Source organism: Canis lupus, chromosome 24, assembly GCF_003254725.2.
Source record: "Canis lupus dingo isolate Sandy chromosome 24, ASM325472v2, whole genome shotgun sequence".
NCBI classification, from domain to species: domain Eukaryota; kingdom Metazoa; phylum Chordata; class Mammalia; order Carnivora; family Canidae; genus Canis; species Canis lupus.
The window spans coordinates 35,709,558-35,723,098 of record NC_064266.1 but is presented as its reverse complement, the minus strand read 5'-3'; the positions used below and the strand labels follow the sequence as shown (position 1 = coordinate 35,723,098).

At 44.5% G+C, this 13,541-nt stretch overlaps 1 protein-coding gene across 4 annotated transcripts in view; it reads right to left on the bottom strand.

The window, feature by feature from the left end:
- ARFGEF2 (ADP ribosylation factor guanine nucleotide exchange factor 2) overlaps positions 1–13,156 on the bottom strand; it is a 99,359-nt gene extending 86,203 nt beyond the window's left edge. Inside the window, exons 1-2 of one of the 4 annotated variants that reach the window (XM_025470353.3) lie at positions 12,860–13,156; positions 124–154 (exon numbers count right to left, since the gene is read on the bottom strand). In XM_025470353.3, the coding sequence (XP_025326138.1) occupies positions 124–154; positions 12,860–12,980 (152 nt within the window). In that variant the 5' untranslated portion in view covers positions 12,981–13,156. Of the gene's footprint in view, positions 1–123; positions 155–7,649; positions 7,681–8,277; positions 8,440–12,683; positions 12,760–12,859 lie in introns of those variants that run through there. The other 3 variants (XM_025470354.3, XM_035705915.2, XM_025470355.3) reach the window with 3 other exon arrangements.
- Between the last annotated feature and the right edge of the window lie 385 nt (positions 13,157–13,541).

Below are 13,541 nucleotides of genomic sequence, written 5' to 3'. Positions count from 1 at the left end.
TGTGCTAGGAGAGTATGTGCCACCTGTGAGGTAAGACATACGAGAAAACATACACAGAAAGGGGTCCCCACGGCCACTACCTAATTCCCTTAATACTGTATTTCAGGAAGGAGAAGAACTTACCTCTGCTTTTCTATTTCTGCTTTAATTTCATCTGGTGGAGAAGAAAAAAAAGCCATGTTAGGAGTATGCTATATTTATATAAAAGAAAACTTAACTAAAAGATATTTGGAAAATATTAGAAAGAATGTTAATGAGATTTTTAAGACTGAAATGCTGATATGAATAGAAAGCGATTATAATAATAATAATAGCTAACATGTACACAGCAGTTATTCTGTGCTAGGCATTACTCTAGGTACTTTACAGACTTTCATTTACTTAGTCCTCAAAACAATCCTATGAGGTAGGTAGTATTTATCTCCATCTTCTGTAGAGCAGGACTGGTCAACCAAGAAACTATTGAGTTGGGGCCAAAACGCCCGGATTCAAATTTGTGTTCTCCAGTCCCTGGTATGTCACAGGAGGCAAATCACCTAACCTCTCTGTGCCTTGGCTTCTCATTGAAATCAGGGATTCTCACCTTGGGCAGCTTTGCCCCAGGGGCACTTGGCAACATCTGGAGACATTTTTGGTTTTCCAGACTGCAGGGGGTTGCTGCTGGCGTCTGGTTGGTAGAAGCCAGGGATGCTGCTAAATATTCTACAGTGCACAGGATGGCCCCCTGGATCACCTGTTTCCCAACTCAGTAGTTTCTTGGTTGAGAAGTCCTGCTCTACATAAGATGGAGATAAATACTACCTACCTCACAGGATTGTTTTGAGGATTAAGTAAATGAAAGTCTGTAAAGTACCTAGAGTAATGCCTAGCACAGAATAATGTTCTAGCTATCTCCCCATTATGCAACATGCATGTTAATAATAGCTACCACAATATAATAACATTTCAACCATTTAAAAATATGATAGGAGACTGGCAACAAATAGAACAAAATGCTGGGTTGGTAGGATGACTATTTTTTTCTTTTTTCATGTTTTCTATGTAAGCATATGTATTTTGTTATTTTTACAAATCAGGATTTTTAAAAAAATTATGGTAAACACACCTAAAACTTACCATCTTACCTATTTTTAAATGTATAGCTCAGTATACTGACTACTTTCATATTGTTGTGCTAAGGCATATATAATTTTTATGAATTAATTAAAAAAATCTTACGACAGTGGTTATAAAAATTACCCAGTGAAGGTTACAGAAATGAAGTGTCATTACTCACAAACCACAACCTCAAAGAGATAGTCTTATTTCCAGGAGAACAAGGTTGTGTGCACCCTTGAAATAACCGAACACCCAATCTAAATACAGAGAGAATTCTCCTGCACCCTCTTGGTCAAATGTATTCCTGCATGTTTGGTTTCACAGGCTCAACATATTATCAAACCAGGCCAATGATATAAGTCTGCACTGAATGCCATGTAGTTAAATAATCTCCAAAAGGGCAGCCTTTTTACAATCTGTTGAGAACCAGTGGTTTGGATATGGCTTTAGTTATCCCAGCAACACTGTTCTGGTAATTACAAATGTCCTTTTCTTGGGGAATTCCTATTCTAGACAGAGCTAGGAAGTGAAAACTCAACAAGAAGACTTACTAGAGGTGGCAATTTCTAACCTTCCAGCTAACCTTCCAATGTCTTCTTACTGCATACATAAGGAAAATGGGTGAGAAATACCCAGGTGATTAATATCAAGTGTTCTGCTCATGGACCATAAAGGCCATGACACACAGGGTCTGTTAAAGAGAGCTCTGTGGCATGGTTCCTTCCCTTTAGGGACAAGAATCCACTAAGGAAGTAGCTGTGGCTTCCTCTGGTGGAGGCCCCCACCCAGGCTGTGGGAATGACCCAGGAGGCTGGCAGCCAAGCTTGCAGAAATCTATATCCATAATGTCAAGGCTCTGCTTGGTGCTTAAGATCATGTCACTGTTGACATACCAAAGGGGCACTGCTGCTCAAACTCCAATGTAGGGTTTCCTTCCAACCACGGTTACCTTGTTTAGAGTTTGGATGTTAAATGAATCTGAAGCAATTAGGCCTTCACTCGAATCTATGCTGGCCTCTGGGCTCCAAAATAATGTTTTGGAATGTCACCAGTGCCAACTCACCAATGGCTAAAGCAGGGTCTGGGCTACAGCAGGTAGCCAACAAGTGACAGTTCTCTTGCTCTTTTCTTGAAACAGGAGTCAGAAACAGTGCAAAATGTCTAGTGCAGAACCAAGCAGAGCCAAGGGGAAAAAGAAAATGAGGGACAGATGCCTATTCGGTCCTCACCACAACCCAGGAAGGCAAGAGCACTCTTACCCCATAACTGTTACACAGGTGAGGAATCTGGGCACACACAGATCAAGTCACCTGATCACCATCATAGCCACCAAGTGCTACTGGGGAGTCAGGATTCATACCTAGGCTGTCTGCTCCAAAGCCAATACTTCAGAATCCATCAATGATAAGACAGAGGAGGAGGATGGGTGAAGGAAGAGGAGCATATGGTAGGGCACACCTGCTCTAGTTTATTGCTCTACATTTTAATAGGCATTGCTTTCCCAACAGCCAACTGGGCAATTAGCAGTCATAAATGAACAGGCTGGAAAGCAAGGGGATCTGAGTCGGGTGGGGCAGCTCCAACTGAAAAACTGCACTATCTTCCTAGGAAGTCCTTCCTGTCCTGGACATTGCTGCTATCTATGAGCTCCTAGGGTTAGACCCCCCCATTCATCAGTGACTTTGGCACCGACCTCTGCTCCACCCTCAAGCTGAGTCCAACCACCACCTTCACCAACCTCAACATCTTATCACTGGTCAACTCGCCCAAATTCCCCCAACCTCCCTGCACACCTTCAACTCTCCCCAACACATCTGACCTGCCACACCCCTGCCTCCTATACAAAGCAAGGCTGCCCTCAATTCCTTCAACCTCTCCTCTGAGGACCTCCTCCCCCACTCCAAGCCAGGCTAGTGTGGCAGTCACACTCAGAATCTTGTTCCTATATGGAACCGTGCCACTTCCAGCTCCTTCCTGTTCCATGCCCTCAATCTCTTTTCCTTCCAGACAACCTAACTCAATTGCTCTGAGCGAGGCCTTTCTTTGGACTGTCAGATCTTGATGAGTCCAACATGTCAGCTTTCCCCATTCTTCAGTTTCCAGGATGGGTCCCATTAGCAGGACTGTTATCAGAATGATAGGCAATCAATAGCCATGAATCTCTCTGACCTTTAGTCTTTAACTTCTGGCAAAATCCCAAACTGCGACTATCATCTCCTTTTTTTTTTTTTTTTTTAATCATCTCCTTTTGACCAGTCTCCACCTAACAACTAGACCTCAGACAACAGGGCAAGTTAGTAGGGCTATAGAGCCATAATCACCAACCACAAATAGAACAATAAATAACGCCAGATGAGCCCATCTCCTCTACCCTCCACAGACTATTGCACATTTCTCTGCTCTCAATACCCCGCTTACTCTCCTAACCATCACCCCTCCTCTTTATTCACAACCCATGGAGTGATCTTCTATTTCATGCAGAGATTAGAAGCCGCCACAAGGAGACCTCTTTAACTTCCCATTAGAGAACCTAAAAAAATGACCCACTCTCCTGCCAGAAGACAGTCCAATCCCTCTGTGTCCCACCCCTATATGCCTCTTGGGAACTTCATCCTCTGTTCTGTCTAGAATCTGATCACTTTCCACCATGCTGGACCACCAGCACTACTATCCGCTTTGCTCCAGCTCTTATCCTTCCTCCCAATCCACATCTTTCTTAACAAAGCAGCCAGAGGGACTCCCTTAAAATGTAAATGAGATTACATCTGCTCAAAACAGATTATCCATAACTCTTATAATGTAAATCAGATTACATCTGCTCCTTCGCTTAAAACTTTCCACTCGCTTCCCAGCTCACACTGAGTAAAATCCAAAATCTTGACCTTGGCCTCCAAGACTTTGTAAGATCTGGCCCTGGGCCATCCCTCTGATCTCCACGTCTACCACCCTGCCCCCCAGCCTGCTTGTTGCATTTTCCAGTCTCAGGGACTATGCAATTCCTATTCCTGCTGCCTGGAATGCCCTCCTTTCTCCAGATATCCACATGGCTCACTCCCTACCTTCTTCCAGTTCAGCGTTCAAATGTCACCTTCCCTCACCTGCTTTTTCACTCTGGTTTATTTTTTTCAATCTCTCTTGACAGAATTTGCTGCCCTTGACATATTATTTATCAGTTCATTTGTTATCTGTCTTCCCCAGGAGAATATAAACTATGACAACAGAGACTTCTGTCTGTTCAGTTCACTGCTGGATTCCCAGCACCTCGGAATTCCTAGGCAGAGAGGAGGCACTCAATATTTGTTGAATGAATAAAACGTCTTTCTCTTTCCTGCATTATTTAACCTCTCACTCAATTGGCTCCCTTCCCAAGTTTAAACCTTTAAATAAAGAAAAGATAAGATTAAAAAAACCTGTGATCCACATCGCCCTCCTCCCCTCTACTCCAGCAGAGCCAAACTTCCACAAAGAGCTGTCCATGCTCACTGCCTATTTCCTCACCTCCCACACGGGCCCCCGCCCACTCTGCTCAGGTTTTCACCTTGACACCCGAACCCCCCTTTGTGCACCCCCAAAGCAGCACTAGCTAAGGTCATCAATGACCCCCATGCTTCTCATTCTGATGGGCATTTTGCTACTCTACATCTAACCTGACCTTCCTCCAGCATTTGACCTTACTGGCCTCTCCTGTCTTGAGATGTTCTCTCCTTCTACCACCACAGGCACACATCCTCCCTGGCCCTCTGTTTCTTGCCCCCAACTCCTCCCCACTGCCCTTGCAGACTCCACTGCCTCTGCCCAGCCAGGCAGGAAGGGGCTCCTGGGGCCTGGGCAGACCTCTTCCACCTCTCCTTCTCTGTCCATTCTCTCCCTAGGCCACCTTACCCTCATCTACACCCTCAGTCTCCACCTAGGCTCTCCTGACTCCCAAATCACCATTTCTAGCCCAGGCCTGCTTCATGAACATCAGGTTGTAGGTCCATTCACAGCCTACTCTGTCCAACTGGATGCTCACAGGCAGGGAAGCCTCAACACATCAAGCCCCACTCAGACCAACCTCCTGCCCCCACCTATCCCCAGGTGGTCTTTCCACACTCCCACCTTACAGAATGGTACCAACATCCATCCACTTGGGTACCAATCCTCTTCCTTATCCAATATTTTTATCCAACCCATCAACAGGTTTTGTCAGTCTCACCTTCTGAACAAGTGGTTAATACATTAACTATGCCCGGCTTCTGCTGTCATCACTCAAGTCCAGACACCAACATCTCTCACCTGGAAGATGATAAATGCCTCCTCACTGTCCCTTGGCCATCCTTCTTGGCCATCCTATAAAATGTTCTAAACACAATGGCCCAAGTGATCTTTCCAACATACAAACCTGGCCATCTTATCGCCTTCTCCCGTTTAGAACTCTTCAGTGCTGTCTCCCTGCTTTCAGTCTGAAAATCAAACTCCTCGCCATGACAACCTTGGGGTCCTGCATGGTGGGGCCCTGGCCTATCCCTCCCACCTTATTCTCCAACACTCTCATTTATTATGCTCCAACCACACAGTAGCCTCTTTCAATGTCTCTCATTTTGTTTTGTTTAAATCATTTTTTAAAAAAGATTTTATTTACTTATTCATGAGACACACACACACAGAGACAGGGGCAGAAACACAGGTAGAGGGAGAAGCAGGCTCCATGCAGGGAGGCCGATGCAGGACTCAATCCTGGGACTCCAGAATCACGCCCTGAGCCAAAGGCAGATGCTCAACCACTGAGCCACCCAGGCATCCCTAAATCATTTTTTTCTATTTTGAGATAACTGTCAACTGACATTTTAGTTTCCTTAACAGTTGTACTCCTCCCTGCCACAGGGCCTTAGTATATGCTGTTCCCCCATGCTGCCAAAATGCCTCTCACCCCAACCTATTTCTTATTTATCACTCAGCTCTCCAGACTTCCTCAGGGAAATTTCCCCTCACTCCTTTGTTCACTCCCCTGCAGGACCAGGTTTTTCTCCTTCACAGGACTTCTTAGGTTGTTAACATGTTCCAGAGGATGCGATCATTTGAATAATGCACTACTTCCCCATTAACTGCAAGCTCCATGAGAACAGGGTCCTTGTTTGTTTCCCTTACATCATGACACCAAATGTGACACCCAAATAAATATCTTCTCAATGAATGTCACTCTTGTTTAGTCAACAGACAAAAGGACCATATAAAGAACAAATATGCACTGGCCGCTCCCTGGGACTGAGGAAAAATTTAAGAATTTAACAGCACAAGGAGGCCGTTCTCCTCACAAATCTATAAAACTTAACAAAATACCTAGTAAAAAAAAAAGCTAAAAGACTTATTCACAACCAAGACAGTAAACCAAAAGAAGCTTCTTACAGGAGGACTCCAGGAATGGCCAAGGTTTTCTAAGATAACCTTGCTGGGAAGAACGTCAAGTATTTTCCTGGCAGGCCCCAGAAGCCTGGTGAAATTGGTGAGAACTAAATACAGTTCTGAGCTATTTATATAGAAGACTCCATGTACTTGCTGATTAAGTACACGTTTTCACAAGTCTGCTCTTTTCCATAAAGAATAGTCTTACTGTTTTCCCCAGCACTGCTTACAGAGTCTCCCCTGAGATTTACAAGTACAGGACAGAGCTCTAAATTCATTCAACCACTTGCTTCACCGGCGTCGAAATGTCAGAGACTAGCAAAAACGTGTATAAACCAACTAATACGGGAGGCAGGGAAGAGCAAGCATTCAGTTCCTTCTTTAAATATGGTAAAGCCAGTGCCTCTGAATTTCAGCAGCTCAGCTGTCAGGCACCAAGCATCAATAACTTTACTGCACTGGTTCACTTATCCTTCACCATAATCCTGGAACATGGGTATTATCGCCTTTATCATTTCAGGAAACCGAGGCTCAAAGAAGCTAAATTGTCAGCCCAGGACCACAGGACTAACCAAGAAGCAAAGTTTCCAACTCAGCTCTTGGTGAGTTTTCTGCCAAACCAGCAAGTAAGCACTTTTTAATAATCAAAATCCAACTTTTAGATGCTGCTTCTAAGATGACCCCCTCCTAAAGAATCCTAATAAAGCTTTTCAACAAAAAGTAATCTGTCAAGGTCCTGAGTCCTGGTACTTCTCAAAACTTTAATTTGCAGCATGTGTAAACAGAATATCTAATCAAAATACCAGAATTTGCTAAAATTAAAGGCTTTATTCTGTATTTCAATGGAAAGTCTTAGTTTATTTGCTATGACAATTTAGGGATTTTAAAAATATTTTTCAAATTTCGCACTTAGATTCTTCCCAGTGATGAGAATAGTTATTTTGAACACATCAAAATTAGAAAAAAAAAAAAAAAAAAAAACCCAGCAACATCATATAGAGAAAGCAATTAACTGTTTATCATATGGACATGTAAATGTTGAATATTTTTGTACATTAATATACAACTAAGATTTATGAATGTACTCTCTTAATTGGCTCTTTCCCAATGACATTTAAACTAGTTCAAGTTTTTTTCTACTTTAAAAGAAGAAGAAGAAGGAAAAAAACCTCCCAGGATCCACATCTCCCGCCTCTCCTTCACACCACGGCCAAACTCTGGGAAACAGTTGTCTGTTCTCACTGTCTATTTCCTCACCTCCCACACATGCTTCAACCATTCCATGCTGGTTTGCACTTTCATTGTGCCATCACAAGAGCTCTAGCTAAGATCACCAATGACTCCTATGCCTCTAAATCCCATATAACAAACAGAGTGACAAATCTAAAACTGGATTTTATGATTTCTATGCCAGGGCAGAGCACATATTATAGCTGTTTCCCACCTGGCTGTGCAGATGTGGGCAAGATGCTCTCTGAGCCTTGGTCTCCTTTTCCCTGTGGTATCCAAAGACAGACACCAATTCCATGTCACAACTCCAGAATTAATCAAAGGCAGTTTACTGCTGCTGAAAGGAGATGTCATAAATCAGAACATTTCATAACTCAAATGAAGCTTATGGGACATCAGCTCTTCACCCTCATTTCTTTCTTCCCATTCATTAGTTCCTAAATTAAAGTAAACCAAAGACATATACAGCAAAAAGCTGCAGGAAAAAAAAAAGTTGTCATCTTTTTGACTAGAAGCTTTCAAATACATCCCAAAATTAACTACAGAAAATATGGTCTCTCTACTTACCAAATGCTTTACTTAATGGAACTTCAAAACTTTCCTGCAGTGCAATTATTGTTAAAGACTCCATCGAGTGTTTTATAGACACTAACTTTCATATGGAGAAGCAGTACAGCATGACAGTAATGGTTAAGTTCTTAGGCTCTGGAGCCAGCCAGCCAGTATTCCATCCTGGATCCATGGTTGAGTCATGCTGGCCAACTTCTCTGGGCCTCAATGAGGATAATAATAGTAAGAACTAAATTGCGTGTAAAGCACATGGCATTATGCCTGGAACATAGAAATGCTCAGTACATGGTAGAAAGCAATAGTTATTACATAACATGTGATTTTTAAAAAGTCACTCAAATTGGTTGATAAATGATGTGTCAGTGTAGCTTCATCACAGTAATAAATGTTCCACTCTGGTGAAGGATCCCAATAATGGGAGAGGCTATGTGTGTGGGGGGGGTAGAGAGTATATGGGAATTCTCTGTAGCTTCTGTGCAATTTTGCTGTGAACCTAAAGCTACTCTAAAAATCTTTTTTTTCCAAAACTCTTTTTTTTATAAAAACACTATTTCATATGAAAAACATGCAGATGTTTATATTTTCTTGATAATGACTAAGAATAACACCTACTAATTATAGAGCACTCAGCTCTTGCTTAGCACTGCATGTAGAATTTTTATTATTTTTTTTAAAGATTTTATTTATTTATTCAGGAAAGACAGAGAAAGAGAGAGAGAGGCAGAGACACAGCCAGAGGGAGAAGCAGGCTCCACACAGAGAGCCCGATGTGGGACTTGATCCCAGGTCTCCAGGATCACGCCCTGTGCTGAAGGCAGGCGCCAAACCACTGAGCCACCCAGGGATCCCCTCCATGTAGATTTTTAAGTAAGATATTGCATCTCTTATTATATATACATAAAAAGAAAAAAAAGAATACTGTTAGAACAATTCAGTTATTAACATTTTCTAGATTTCCAAATTTTTCCATAGCCAATTTAAAACCTTCAGATTATCTTGTCAAGTTTCCAAACTCCACAGAGTTTAAGAACAGTACTATCGGGGCGCCTGGGTGGCTCAGTGGTTGAGCATCTGCCTTCGGCTCAGGGCCTGATCCTGGAGTCCCAGGATCGAGTACCACATCAGGCTTCCTGCATGGAGCCTGCTTCTCCCTTTGCCTGTGTCTCTGCCTCTCTCTCTGTGTATCTCTCATGAATGAATAAATAAAATCTTAAAAAAGAAAAAAAAAAAAAGAACAGTACTATCATTTAAAGACAGATCATGAGAGAAAACAGCCCTAAAGACAGTTATGGAAAGGAAGGTTTAAGAATGTATGCATGTGCCCCAACGGAGGGCCAAAAGGTTCAAGATTATTAATATATATCAAAGCTTTATTAACAAGGTAAAGAGCAACGATATCCTTGGGTGATGAATCCTCTTACAGGCTATTTTGATATCTTCAAAGAAAGGTTGGGAGGACACAATCCCTTAATTGGGCAGTCCATATCTGTGCATTCAGCATTTAGTGCAGATAAACCACTGAAATTACTCCAGACCTATCCATCCTGATCATCACTGCTTTTAAAAGGGACAAGCCCTGTCTTCATTGAGGTTAGCAAGTTAATGCTCCAATAAACAAAGCCTTCTGGTCATGTAATTACATTCTTATTTATTGCATCTACAAACCAAATAGAGCACTAAGTCATTCCTGAACAAGGAACCAATGGAGGTTAAGAACATCAAGCAAGAGCACTCAATTTCTGTGCTTTGTCGCAGCTTAAGCTAATGATAAAAAACAATAGCAAGCCTTTACAGAGTACCTATTGCATGCCAAGTTCTTTAGAAATGTCAATTAACTTCACCTTTATAATAATTCAATGAGGAAGGTATTAATACCTGTCCAAGATCACAAAGATAAGAAGTGTAAGGTAGGTGATTTGTACCCAGGCAGTCTTGAGTCCAGAGAACACACTCCTAACCTTTCTACCATGCAGTCCCCCATCCCTGATCCCCTCCCCCAATACACTACAACCAATGATGGAATATCACAGCTGTTTCCGGGAAGTGCTCTCTATCACCTAAGCATTTCAACTCTGAGTGGTCATTTACTGTTCCTCTTATCAAAATTCATGATAATCTACACGTGGTAATCTAAAATGCCAGCCACTACTGCAACACTTCTCATACACAAGCTCACACATAGCTTCAACTATTCTGGGCACAAGAGATGCAGAGTGAACTATCACCCTGTACTTTGCTATAGGCTTTCTATTGCTTATAAAAGCAGTCATTTCTATTCAACAGCAATGACACAATTACTCTCTTAAAAAAGATGGCCAGTTTAACTCAACACTGTGCATAGGTTCCCTTATAATAGTTCCTATTACCCAACCTGATGACATTGATGAGCCACCATGTCCTTTTGCTACTCATCTAACCTACGGCCAAATTACTTCTTATATGAACAACTTCTTCCAATTCACTACTAAAACACTGAATGTGCATGCCACAATTTGGGTTGGAAAAATCTGAACTTCTGAACAAACATATAATGCAAAAATATCTAATAAACTCTCAATGTTTTGACCCTTTATGTCCCGTAAGACAATTTTATACGTAGGTTCCAGCAATGTGATATGCAATTTGGTGAAAATTTTATGTTAAGTCTTCTGAGGGAGGAATGAAAACTTTTCTGCCAAATCACTATGTTTAAAATTTCTGCAACAATACTCTTAAAGGGATCCCTGGGTGGCGCAGTGGTTTAGCGTCTGCCTTTGGCCCAGGGCGTGATCCTGGAGTCCCAGGATCGAGTCCCACGTCGGGCTCCCTGCATGGAGCCTCCTTCTCCCTCTGCCCATGTCTCTGCCTCTCTCTCTCTCTCTGTGTGACTATCATGAACAAATAAATAAAATCTTAAACAAAAAAAACAATACTCTTAAAGTCATATTGAGAGAATAGAATCCAGGCAGATTTCAAAATGGAGTTCTAAGTATTGAGCTTTTGTCTAACAAACTGCTTTGTAGTGCTTATCCTGCATTCCCAATAAAACAATATCCAACAGTTAGCCTTGGTTTTCTGAACAGAAAAGCTTTACAAATCTAAATCTCAGTAAATTCCTCTAATTGATCTTGGATTTTACAGGACTAACATCTATTTCCAGATTACCTAACCAACAACAACCTTTCAATCGATAGTGTTTGACCCGTAAGGAAGTCTTAGACCCTCCCGAAAACCGGAGGAAAGCCATGGACCTTCTTCCCCAGAAGCGCAAAGTTCACAAGCTCATCCCCATACCCCAAGAAAAGAATGCCAGCACTATACCTTATACCAAACGTAGCGAGAACAGTGATGGCAACCTCGAACTCTCCGACAGAAAAATCAAATTTTCCATTTACTCAAGTCAATTTGTTAGGAAAAAACAGGCCTTTTTTTTTTTTTTTTTTTTTTTTTTTTTTTTTTTTTTTTACAGACTCCAAAGCAAAGGCATCCGGGTGGTGAATTCGCTTGAAGCTAGCTCTGGGCAAATGTATTGATCCTAACCGCCCAGACCTCTCTTCTCCTCAAACTCCACATGGTGGATACTTCTTGCCTTTCAGTACTCAGCTCACATGTCACCTCCTCAGAAAGGATTACTTTCTTGACAACCGATCAAAAGCAGTCCTCAGGCCCTCTTTATCACACTCTGCTGTTTTACTTTCACAAGAGTTATTTATCAGCATTCAAAAATGTCTCCTTAATTTCCCTTTGGGTCTCCTTTTAGAGTGTAAGCACCACAAGAGCAAATATCTCGTCTGTCGTGTCCCCCACTGTGTCCTCGGTGCCCATCACAGTGCCTATAGCAGACAGTGGGCATTTGATAAAATATCCCCATGATTAAAACTAAGAGACAGCGTGCTGATGCTGTAATCAACTACCAAAGGTTTAGCTACCACTTAAAAAAAAAAAAAAAAGAGTTCTCTCCCTCCTTCCATAATCTCTGTGTCAAATCAATCACGTGCCAGGCACTCCTGCGGGGGCAGGAAATCCAGCAGTGAGTGATATCCAAGAGTCTCCCTGCCCTCACCGACCCTGTATTTGGGTGAACCGCCCACAACAAGCAGATCCCCTGCACCTACCTAGGAGGGAGGGGTAGGATAGGACGGAGTTATGGAAGAGCCCCCCCCCCCATGAAGGGAAATCATTCCCCAATCTGGGCCTTCCAAAGCAAGCCTCGGGGGCTTCCCTAAACCAGTTGAGCAGCTCTTCCCACCTGCTCTGCTCACATGGGGGAACCCCAACTAGAAGAACGCAGGTAAAGAAAACACTTAAGGGCCACCGCTGTTGAGGGTGGTGAGGGGCGGAACCAGGAAACAGGACGGCAAGGAGTCGTGGCAAGCGCCCGTGCGGGAGGCTGCAGAGCGAGCCAGCGCTGGCTTGTCACTAACTTGCTAGGTGACCTTGGGCCAGTCCCGAGCTGCCAGGGCATCGGTTTCCCCGGGGTATCATGAGGTGACCGGGAAGGTGGGCTCCGAGGCCGGGGGAGCTGGAGGCCGGGAGGGGGCGGGGGTAACGGCCGGCGTGGGGAGGCCGGCGCGGGGCCGGGCCGGGGCGGCTCACCCACCGAGCGCCACCTGGCAGGCCCTGCGCAGCTGGGAGTGCTGGGGCCGCTTCACCTCCTTGTCGGCTAGGATCTTCTCCAGGGCCCGGGACACGAACATGCTCTTGGTCTGGCTCTCCTGCATGGCCCCGGCCCGGCGGGGGCTGGCAGCCCCGCGGGCGGGCGGCGCGAGCAAGCGGGCGAGAGAGGGTGCGGGCCCGGCGTCCCGGCCAGCACCGGCCGCGTCCGTCCGCGCCGCCCCGTCAGGAAGCGACGCCGCGGCCCCACGGCGCCGCCATGATGGAGCGCGTCACGTGACCACGTGACTGGCGGGGCCGCTACGGCCGCCGCGCGTCCGTCGACCCCGTGACCCCCGGCGGGGGCGGGGCCTGCGGCTGGGGGCGGGGCCGTCGGCAGGGAGGGGCGGGGCTGAAGAGGAAGGAAGGGGGAAAAGAAGGTGGGGGCGGCGAGTGGAAGCGGACGGGGAGGCAGGACCGGGATGGGGGGGGACAGGTGGGGGAGGGCGGCCGGAGGTGAAGGGAGGAGGGGAGGGAGGAGGTAGAAGAGGAGAGCTCAGGAGAGGAGCAGAGGGGAGGGGAAAGGAGGTGGGAGGAGAAGATACAGGAGGAGGAGGAGTTGGGGAAGGGAAATGCAAGAGGAAGTGTGGTGTGGCGGGAAAACCCGGACGGAGGAAAGGAAAGGAAGG